Here is a 12,097-nt window from a genome sequence, read left to right on the forward strand (position 1 = left end):
GTGGCTACAACACCCCAAGTTCTAAGTTGGGTTTTGCAGCCTTCTCAGGATTGATGCCTTAAGGAATAAAGAACAACTTTCTAGACAGAACCAGGCCTGTTGAGATGACTCATTTGGCAGAAATGCCACCTTTGAATGTCAACTTGGTGAAACTAGTGCTATGAGAAACTGAACTAAGTTGTAAGCCACTCTCCCAGACTCTGAGCTAGTGTAGGGGAGTGTATGGTATAGCCGTCGGGATGTTCAGGGGAGACCATGTTAATTTTTTTGTTCTTGCTATATTTTTAAAGTAAATTAAAAGCCAATAAGTGTCAAGTGGTGAAATAAAGCTGAGGCTCTACTTAGTTACTATCCCCTAACAATGGAAAGAACATAGCTGATGGGGGCTCAAGTTGATAATGATAGAAAAAAAGATACCCCAGCTCCTCAGAGTTACTCTTTAAAACCCTGAAGAGCAAATGCAGTACCCTGGCTCTGGAAGAAAGAGTCAGAGTACACTAGTTCACTAAAAGGGGAAGAGATGAAAGAGTCAATGAATAATTTAAAAAACCCCAAACCACAAGGGAACAGAAGGAAGTTCAGAAGGGGACACAGATAAAGAGAGAAGTGTGGGATCTGCCATTTTTAAATTGAATTTATACAATAAGATTGAACATATATGTAATAAACAACAACCAAAAAAAAAACCTGTGTAATAACAGATTTACAGTTTCATAAACAATCCCATATTTGAATGTTCACATTGAAGTTTATTAAGCTCATAATAAAAAAGAGAATTTTAAAAATAAAATGCTTGGAGAAGCATTGATGATTGAAACACTAGGCAAAAAAATAGTATTAAGAACTGGTGATCTGGGTCTGAATTAGGAGAAAGAGGGGTGATTGAAGAAGGGGAGAAGGGAAGACGATCACTATAGCATTTCAAAGGAAAGAATTCTGAAAATCTTAAGGACTCTGACCCATGCAAAGACCCATCAAGACTCCAGAATTCTGACAATAAATCCTGCTTCACACTTTTCAGCAGAGAAGTCATGAATTAGAGGTACTGAATGAGGAATACATTTTCAAATACAAGGTATGGACTCCTTTTCCTTGACTATCTTTATTTGTTGCCAGGGAGTGCTTTTTTGAGAGAGTGGGAGAAGGGAAACTAGTTACTGGAAAGAAGAAGGCAGGTAGCCACAGAGATACCAAAATAAAGAAGAAAGGAGAAAAGACAATCAATTTTTTAAACTACACAAAGAGAATAGAAGCAAAGGAAGCAGAAAAGCAAAGTAGCATTCGTACTACTACCTTCAATTTAACATGTGCGCAATACTCAGCCCAGCAAGATGGGGGAATACAAGCAGCAGCCTAACTGAACTCTCAACATTCCCCTCCAGACAACTTTAAAATATTGCCTCAAATCAAATTTTGAAGTGGCATAGCCAACAAAAGGTCAGGGTGAGACACTTTTCTGGCCTAACAAAATTTAGGAGGTCAGGAGGAAAAATTTGTGACAAAAAGTGAAAGTCTGTCTAGAGGGTAAAAGTGACTGCAGTAGCAGCAGCAGCAACTTTGGAAACTCTCAGCCCAGACACTATAAGGGGGTTGGACAAATGGTCAGAAAGAGATTACAGGAGACCCTTTGCTGGCATTAGGTACAGCTGGCACTGATTGGCAACCTTTTTGCCCATACACAGTTCTGGGTTGCAGGTTCAGGGCAAAGAGGAACATTGCTGGTTGGTCACAAGGGAGTGGGGGCCCTGCTTGCAATTCTAAGGTAAAGATATTGCTTGTGTGTGTAGCTGTAGGGGACCAGGGGCCCTTCCTGGGTAAAGACTAGAGCAAAGACCAGGAGAGTAGTCACCACATCCCCCCCAGAATCACACCACCTTGAAAGCACCAAAAAATGACACATTCCCTAGAAGTAGCTCTAAAAACTGCAGGATGGAAAAAGCCTGAAGCTTGGGATAATACCCCTTCTCCAGATAAGCAGAACCCAACTTTAACATAAAGTTCAAAGTCAAGAATTAGGCTGGAAAAAAGAAGCTAGTAACTAAAAAAGAATTTGACCATGAAAAAGCTACTATGGTTGCAGGGAAACCAAGACATAAGCTCAGAAGAAGGCAACAATGTGAAGATAGCTTGCAAATTGGACCCAAGACAAGACAAGACATTGGACAAGAATTCTTGAAAGAATGGTAGAGAAAAAAGTTATGGAAAGAAATGGGTGACGCAAGAAAATTATGAAAAGAGAACATCTTGGTAAAAGGAACACAAAAAGTACTAAAGAAAACAACACCTAAAAAACAGAATTGGCCTAATGGAAAAAAGATGCACAAAATTTCACCAAAGAGCTCCTTTAAGAACAGAATTGGCCAAATAGGGGGCAAAGGTATAAAATCTCACTAAAGAAAAGAATTCTTTAAAAATTAGAATTGGTTAAGTGGAAGCTAATGACTCCGTAAGATATCAAGGAACAATAAATCAAAATCAAAAGAATGGAAAAATGGAAGATAATGTGAAATATCTCATCAGAAAAACAATTGCCCCAGAAAATAGATTGAAAGATAATTGGATTATGTATAGAAGATGAAAGAGATAAAAGAATTATTGGTCTACTTGAAACCTGTGATCAAAATAAGAGCCTAGACATTATGTTTCAAGAAATTATTAAGGAAAATTATCCCAATACCTTAGATCCAGAAGGTAAAATAGAAACTGAAAGAATCTAATGATCATCTCCTGAAAGAGATCCCAAAAAGAAAATTTCCAGGAATATTATAGCCAAATTCCAGAGTTCCCAGGTCCAAGAGAAAATACTTCAAACATCCATAAAGAAACAATTCAAATATTGTGGGACCACAGTCAGGATCATATGAGATTTAACAATTTCCTTAAAAAAGACTTGGAATGATATTCCAGAAGACAAAGGAGCAGATTACAACCAAGAATAAACTACATAGCAAAACTGAGTACAATCCTTCAGGGGAAAAATGGATATTTAATGAAACAGAGGACTTTCAGGAATTCCTGATGAAAAGACCAAAGCTGAATAGAAAATTTTATCTTTAAATACAAGAGCCAAGAACACAAAAAAGGATAAGCATGAAAGAGAAATTATAAGGGATTCAGTAAAGTTAAACTGTTTACATTCCTACATGGGGAGAAGATAAATGTAACTCCTAACAACTTTATCGTTATTAGGGCAGTTGAAAGGAATTTATGTAGACAGAGGGAAAGGATGTGAGTTATGATGGTGATCTCCGAAAAAAATAAAGAAGGTGAGAAAGAAGGTTGCACTGGGGGAAAGGGGAAGGGAGAGATAGAATGAGGAAAATTTTCTTACATAAAGGAGGTGATAAAAACTTTTTTAGTGGAAGGAAAAATGGTCAGATGGTAGGCAATACTTGAACCTCACTCTCATTGGAATTGATTCAAAGATGGAAGAATATATACACACACTTAGTTGTGTATAGAAATATAAAGTACCCAATAGAACAATAGAAGTTGAAGGGAATAAGAAAAGGGGGGAAGGGGAGGGAATGGTAAAAGGGCAAGTACATTAAGGGAGGCAGTGATTAGAAAGCAAAACACTTTTTGGGGAGAGGATAGAAAAAAGAGAGAGGAGAAGAAATAGAAGAAAATGGGATGAAGGGGAAAACACAGTAATCATAACTATGTATGTGAATGGGATGAGCTCACCCATAAAATGGAAGGGAATGGCAGAATGGAGTAAAAAACAAAATTCAACAATATGTTGTTTACAAGAGATATATACTTGAAACAGACACATGCAGAATTAAAAATAAAGGGCTGGAGCAGAATCTAATATGCTTCAGCTAAAATAAAAAAAGACAGGGGTAGCAAGTATGGTCTCAGACAAAGCAAAAACAGATATAATTAAAAGGAATAATTGAGGAAACTACATTTTGCTAAAAGGTATCATAAACAATAAATTAATATTGAAAAAATTTACAGTAAGTTTCTCTGATAAAAACTGCATTTCTCAAATACATACCGAGTATAGAACTGAGTCAAATTTATGAAAACAAGAACTATTCCCCAATTGATAAATAGTTAAAGGATATTTATCCTGCCTGTTTGTATAGGCAGATTTCAGGAGAAGAAATGAAATCTATCTATAGTCATGTGAAAAGATACTCTAAGTCACTATTGATCTATCAGAAATGACAAATGCTAGGAGGGTTGAGGGAAAAATAGGACACTAATGAACTGTTGGAGTAATGAACTGGTCCAACTGTTCTGGAGAAGAATTTGGAACTATGCCCAAAGTGTTATAAAACTGTGCATACTCTTTGATCCAACAATACTACTTATTAGGTCTATATCCTAAAGAGATCAAAGAAGAGGGAAGAGCACCTGTATGTATGTATAAAAATATTTATAGCAGCTCTTTTTATGGTGGCAAAGAACTGGAAAATGAGGGGATGCCCATCAATTGGGAAATGGTTGAACAAGTTGTGGCATAAGATTCCGATTTAGGGGAAATGACTAGAGAGGTGGTTTCAGAAGGACATGGTAAGACTTATATGAACTGATGCAAAATGAAGAGAGAACTGGGAGATCATTGTGAACAGTTGTTATGATGATCAATTGGGAAAGACTTGGCTACAATGATCCAAGATGATTCTAAAGGATATATGATGAAAAAAAGTGCTATTTACCTCCAGAGAAATAACTGATAAACTTTGAGTGGAAATCGAAGTATGATTTTCTTACTTTCTTTACTTTTCTTGCCTTTTTTGAAATATGGCTAATATAGAAATTAGTTTTGCATGATTTCACATGTGTAATTGATATCATATTGCTTGCCTTCTCGGTGGATGGGAGAGAGGTAAAGGGAGGGAGAGAATTTGGAACTCAAAATTTATAAGAAAGAATGTTAAAAAAAATAAATTTTCAAAAAATTTCATATGTATTAAAAAAAAACAAGCCATTGATAATAGAGATTCATGGTTTCTTGTGTAATCCTCCTCCATTCTTTCCTGTATACTAAAATGATCATTTTGTTGATATCTGTCAGGTTTATAATAAAAAGTCTTTTTAAAAAGTATTCTGTATAAAGTCGATCAGGCAACTATTGACTGACTGTACCAAAAAAGAAATGTTTCAAACATTAAATGATAAAACATGAAACCTATAAGTGACAAATTAGTGGAAATGTGAAACAGTAACTCATCACTCCTATTATATTCTCCAAGAAGGCTGAAATTTAAAACATCAGGACATGAAACATTTTGTGGGACTGCTGAACAGACATTTCACCATAACCACAGCTATGCAGTATCAAGCAAACTACTCAAGATCTATACCTTTGATCAGAAGAGCCCAGGGATGTGGGCTCTTCTTCCTGTACTAGTCATCTCCTCTGAGAAGTTACTGAGGACATCCCCTGCTAGACACCCAGCAAGCACCTGGACCCAGGAGTTTCCTGAAATATTTAAACTCGTGATTATCACCAAAGGTAGAAAATGTTCACCTCAGCATTGTTGTTTAGTCACTTTGATCAGGGAAAGAAGCACAAAGCACAAGAGCCAGCAATTTGAGGTTCAGTGTTGACTAGTAAATACTTTCAACAGCTACCATAGCTACTTGGGTGAAGGTAAAGGGAGAAAAGCCCGCATGGCTCCTTGATGGAAGCTTGAGAGGGATGTTCTAAGAATCTTAATATGCTTAACAGACAAGAAAAGAGATTGAGAACGTGAGAGTGAAGACATTTCTTTAAAGTCTACTGAGGGACAGATAGGTGGCACAGTGAATGGAGCACCAGCCATGGAGTCAGGAGGACTTGAGTTTAAATCTTGCCTCAGACATTTGACACTTACTAGCTGTGTGACCCTGGGCAAGTCAACCTTGATTACCTCCTAAAAAAAGACCAACAAAAAAATAAAGTCTACTGAGTGGGCCATCCTCTCTGGTTCAGTGGACAGTCCTCTTGGATGTAGCCACACTGCACTTCCATCCTCAGGAGCAAGGGAAATAAGAGTACAAGTCTATGAGGACCAATAAGGTGTTGCTGATTGCTCCCAAACCTTAAGTACTTTAGCACTGAGCCATAATATGTGTCTTTCCAGAAGTGACTTGGCATCCAGCAGATTAGGGACTTGGGAATGTAGTACTCAATGCCAATTTTAAACCTATTCTATTTTCTCATCCTTTGTGGATGGAAACACACCAACAATACTGATCCCCTGTCACCTTGCGTGTTATGTTATAGTGCTTAGAACTTTTAGGTTAATAGTTCTTTAAATTCAACATCTTTTCTCTGTTTGGTTCTTTTTATCTGTGTGCATTTTCATCTCTGCTTTGTACCACTCTGCTTCTGGGATAAAACTGAACGTGCAAACAATTCCAACTTGTTACCCAAGGAAACTTTGAACACACAAAGATTTAGACCTTGAGAGGTGAATCTGAAAATAATAGCTTCTGAATGACTTTGGATGTTGCAGGTTATTCTCTTAATGGAATATAAGACTTCATTCCCATGGGGTTCCTGCCATGATATCATCTGCATTCCTCAGCTCTGTGCTTCTCTCGTCTCTCTTTGCTTAGCCAGCAGAATGTAGCTCTGTGGAGTTGACTGATCAAGTTAAATTCGATGGGTCCCCTGGAATTGCAAATGCAATGCCTTTTCATTATCTGAACCCTTTTGGACCTCTAATGCTCCCTCACATGACCCACTGTTCATGATATAAACACACAGAGATTTGACTGGACGCAGTATGTTTTATGCTTTGTTTTCCTCAAACAGATTTTGGCATGGCTTTTTACCCGCTGGGTTATTTTGTCGATGCAGAAGGGGCTTATTTGGCTTAGGAAAAGGCATCAATTCTGTCCTCTCACTTGGCTCCATTATTATGCAGTCCATGTAACAAGGATTTTTTTTTTTAAAGAAAAACAGTTTCCCTTGTTAGTGAATTCATATAAACTCCTTTTATTCATTTATGTGCCTAATGCAAGGTGATAAATAAAGCCTGAGATAGCAAGGAACAGAGATTTTGAAGCTGCATCCTTCGTTAAGGAAGATAGAATTGTTTAACTGTGACTATTGGAATTTCTTTTATGACGCAAAATTAAATCTCTTTGAACACAGAGTTCACTAGAAACAGATTCATTGGGGAGAAAAGTACAGTCTGCTGGATGAGTATTCTACATGACTGGTTAAATATCATTAGGAGTTAGAACCAGCTAAGTAAGTATAAGAAGGAACTGTCCTACTTGGTTAAAATCATGGTCAGGTTTACAGAAAAAAAAAATGGTAGCGTAGTATAGTGAATACAGTACTGAATTTAGAACTGAGACATAGATTTGAATGCTGCGTCTACCACTTACTAGCTGTATGACCATGGGCAAGCCAACCAACCAAATAATGAACATTTTGAAAGTGCCTACCATGTGCTAGGCTCTGTACTAGAAGCTGAGGGCATAAAGACAAAAAATGAAACAGAAATGAAGGTGTTCTCCTATCTGAGTCTCAGTTTGTCCAACTATAAAATAAGGATAATTGTACTTACCCATCCTTGCTACTAGAATTGTTGTGAGGAAAGTATTTTGTGAATTTAAAAATAATGTGAATTTTGTAAAATATAAGAGCATAGTGTCCTAAAGATAGTGCTGGACTTTGAATTAGGAGATAAGGATTTGATTCCTTATTGCTTCTGGTACGTACTTGCTAGGTGGCCCTAAGCAAGCCCTTTAAACTCCCACTGGCTTAATTTTCTCATCTGTAAAATGGGGAGAATAGTGCTTCATTACCGATCTCTCAAGGTCATTGTGAACAAAGCATAGCAAGGAGCATCCTCATCTATGAGAACACAGATACATTTCAGCTTTTAAGTGGTGAGTGATGGAACTGCAATCCAGAAAGGCTTCCTCTTTCTTTTTCAACAGCGTTGACTGCTCTCTGAGCGCTTTGACACTGACTGCCCATACTAGTGATGTCTTTTGTCTTTAAACCCCTATTTCTGTGTCAGACAAGCTTACGTCTCATCCCTTACACAGAGAGTTTACTAGGTAGTCTGAGAGCAATCAGGTTCCCTGCTCCCATTATAAAATTCTCTTTTGCTTGAATTCTTCAGAGTTCTTCACTGGTTATATGTTAAAGCAGACACCATGCATCCTTTCATTGCCTTCTGTGTAATACTCATTTGTAATGTTTTGGAGACAGTGGTATTCCACATCTCGCTGTCATGTAGCAACATGACCAGAATGTTGGTATTGAAGAGATGGGTCTTTGCTTTTGTGGGAAGCCTGAAGTCATAAAGGACCTTTTGCTATTTCCTGAAGGCAACTGACCAGCTCCCTTTCTCCAGTTCAACTCTGGAACCTACTCAGTGTCTATCTATACTGTCTGTCTGTAGATGTATATACTTATAGACAAACTCTATAGGGTGCCCATCCAAAGGTATGCTGAAATCTGTACAATGGACATTCTTCATTCACTTGGTCATTACTGTGTAGAGGGTTAGGCCAAAGTCCTTTGAGTGATAACATATCTTTTCCACAAGGCTCTGCAATGTTCTGAGGCTTGGTGTAAATTAATACAATGTTGTTCACAAAGAGGAACATCTGAAAGACCTCACTATCCACAAGGAATCCCTTTTCCACTTGAATTCTACCCTGGATCTCTTCCATCACAATGATGACTTTGATTGCCTTTGGTGATCACAGAATTCCCTGTTTTTCGCTTTGCCTGATGTATATTACCAGTGAGTCATTGAAAAGGGTTATTTTTGTTATATCCTCCAAGGAATCTTAAACAATATTGATATATGAATAGAAGATACCTTGTAAAAATAGCCTACAAGGTGGATTTTATTCTTATCTAATCAAATATGTAATGAGGGATTGTATCCATCCTGCCTGCTTCAATCCAGCTACATGTGGCTCAGGGCTAAAAGAATTTGGCACTTTGATAAGATGTGCAAATCTTGAGTGGTCCCTTGTTTCTTCCTTAACTGACATTAGTGGCGTTGTGCAGAGTGTTACATTAGTTGGAAAGGAGAGACATGTTCCAGCTCAATGTATTCCTCATTTCTCCAAATCAAGGCAAGTAATTTGCCCATGAGAGGTGGCAGGAGTAGCCACCCCTTCTCCTACCCTGTTGGCATAGCAACTGTTTTTCCATGGCATCTAGGGTAAGGGGGCAAGCCTTGGACTCTGGCTGCCTCTTCTGCTCTGTGTTCCTTCCCCTGTATTCTGTGATAATATAAAATCATTACAACCTTAAAGTCTATCTGGGTTCCAGTATCTTCCCCATGTTTCTTTTTCTCTCATTGTATTCTCACAATATGACATCAAAGTCCACGGACACTTGCAGATATTAATTCATTCTCATTTATTTTATTTCTGCTACTCCCCACTGTTGGTCTCCTCTGCTCCCTCCCTAATAAATTGCTTCAGAATATAACTCAAGCCAACTGCTCATCAGGCACTTCCTTTCCCTATTAATACCTGCCACGCCTAGTCCAAAGCATATCCCAAGAGTCACATAACCTGAAATTGGCTGAAATTCTAAACTTTGGATCTAATAATGCATGAAAATCACTGGTTTGGGGCCATGCTCCCTCCTGCTCTCCCAGTCCCTGTAGGGTGTTCATTATTAACCTGTTTGATAATTGGTTGACTATCTTCTGGGAATGAGAGAAAAGAAGGTAAATTACAAGTTAAAAAGGTTAATGGTTTCTTAACTCATGGTGAATTAAAATGACAGAAGCGAGTTAATGCAGGACATTTTTCTATATCCTCTTTAAAGGAAACTACTCAGATGATTGGGGAAAAGGAAAAGAAACTATATGTTCTAAAATGTTCACAGCAGCTCTCTTTGTGGTGGCAAAGAACTGGAAACTGTAGGGATGCCCGTCAGTTGGGGAATGGATCAACAAGTTGTGGTATGTGATTGGGATGGAATACTACTGTGGTATAAGAAATGATGAGCTCAATGATCAAAGAAAAACATGGAAAGTTTTGCACAAAATAATAAAGCAAAATGAGAAGAATCAAAATAATATTATATACCGTAACAGCACTATTGTTTCAAGAATGACTTTGAGAGACTGTTATAAATACCTAAATTAACTATAAAGGACATATGAAGAAATATGCTGTGTCCAGAAAAAGAACTGCTAAATAGATGTATAGAATTATATCTACACACACACACACACACACACACACACACACACACACACACACGTCCCTATTTGTGTCTAATGGTAGCCATCTCTAGGTTGAGAAGAAGGGGAAAGGGGAAAAAAATGTATATGGTAACTTTATTATATATTTTAAAGGAATAGCAAGTTGTACATAATAGATTTGTGGTTTCATGTACAAAAAAATAAGTAAAGGAAACTACTCAGACTGTCAACTCAGGTAGAAAGTGAAACCTCTCATTTTAGGGAGGGCGGGGCAGAGTGTGATTAATAAGGCATTGTTGAGACATGTTGGAGAATACTTGTGACTTATAGTCTCAAATTTGCTAAGTATCAAAATGTAAGTGACAAGTATCCAGTGGAAAAATTGACTTTCTTCTTTGGTTTTCTGGTTTTTTTCCCTTAGCCTAATAAATGATAAATGTTTGGTAATTATTTTCAAACACATATTTATGTTGTAAATCAGCAATAATTCCACGAGTACTTATAATATCATTGGTCTTGTTGTTTAAGTCTAGGGGTGCTGGGACCAAAAAATTCAAAGGCAAACAACACAAAGGCCCTGCCTCAAATGAATTCGATTCAAGCCTTCTTTCATCCAGAGAAAAAGTTTATTGGAACATCAGTCTAGGGGGGGTGAGATTTTAAGAATTCATCCTACTGTGACACATATTGAAAAGTGGATCAGACAGAATTTGAACCATTGGCTGGGAACTTAAGGAATCTGAGCATTGACCAGACTCTTAATAAATCTGATCATTTCAATGGGGGGCAAGATGGACCTTATATACAGAAAGACTGTGGGAAGGATCTAGGAGTGGCCAAGTAGTCTGGGGTGATTGGGAGGTAGCAGAAAAGGACCCAGAAGGATTGGATGCCCCAGGCAAACGCCAGGGACCTGAGCCACATGGAAGGGGTCTAGATGGAATCAAGAAGTGGCGGTCTATAATGGGGCCGGTTTCAGACAATGAGGGAAAGGATTATTAACTGGAAAGGGCTGGGTGCCCTAGGTGAATCTCAGGGACCTGGGCAAGTCCAGGGGCTTTTCCTTTCTGGGGTCCAGATTGCAAAGATAAGGTGTTTTCCTTTTGGTTGTTCATTATGATTAAATACTACCACTACAGCATTTTTAGTTCATAAGAGGCCAGCCTGGTATTAAGGGTTGAGAACTGGTTGAGTCAGGAAGACCTGAGTTCAAATCTCACCTCTGACACATGCTGACTCTGTGACCCAGAGCAAGTCACTTAAGTTCACAATGCCTCAGTCAATGCCCTAAGACTGTGATTTGTAGAACAATTGTAGATAAACCTTGGTAGAAGGTACAGAATAGTTGTTTACTGGAGAGTTCCCTTCACTGATGAAACCATAGGTCTGGACCAAACCAAAGCAAAACAACAAACTCCAGGAATGATCCCATCTCAAAAACTTGCTTCTTTGTCCCAGTCTCAGTTTCTCATATCTGGCCTCTTACTTCTTCTATTCCAGGAAGGACCTTAAGTGCCTCCGCTAAGCAGAGTCAGCAGACAGCTGGATTTCCAAATGTTTCTTCTCAGGTACAGTACAGAATGCCCAAGTAAAGGCAATTCAATTCAAAATTTTAAAATGAGCATAAAGAAAGAAAGTGGTCAGTAGATGTCAGAGGGAAAAAATGTTGACTTGAAACAACTCTTTTTTTAGTTTTAAGAGGAAAATCACTTCTAGTTGAGAACTTAAGAATTTGGAGGATTTGAAATACGAGGGGGTGGAAGACTTGAGAAATTCCTCCTCTTGGTAATTTAATTCAGTTCACCCAAAATTTATGAAATGTCTGGGGTCATTAACACTATTGGCCTTAAGATTAATCACTACCATTCCAGAGTTTTGAGTTCACAAAAGGAAATATAGCATGATGGATGGAGAACTACCCTTGGAGTCAGGAAAACCTGAGTTCATATTTGACC

The 12,097-nt window shown here is 38.1% G+C and overlaps 1 protein-coding gene across 2 annotated transcripts in view; it reads left to right on the forward strand.

The window, feature by feature from the left end:
• The window catches only part of IRAK3 (interleukin 1 receptor associated kinase 3), a 99,126-nt gene that overhangs the window by 43,773 nt on the left and 43,256 nt on the right, over positions 1–12,097 (forward strand). For both annotated transcript variants that reach the window (XM_072655285.1, XM_072655284.1), the window contains exon 3: positions 11,643–11,710. In XM_072655285.1, coding sequence (XP_072511386.1) covers positions 11,643–11,710 — 68 coding nt within the window. The remainder of the gene's footprint in view (positions 1–11,642; positions 11,711–12,097) is intronic.

Source organism: Notamacropus eugenii, chromosome 3 (assembly GCF_028372415.1).
Source record: "Notamacropus eugenii isolate mMacEug1 chromosome 3, mMacEug1.pri_v2, whole genome shotgun sequence".
Taxonomy (NCBI): domain Eukaryota; kingdom Metazoa; phylum Chordata; class Mammalia; order Diprotodontia; family Macropodidae; genus Notamacropus; species Notamacropus eugenii.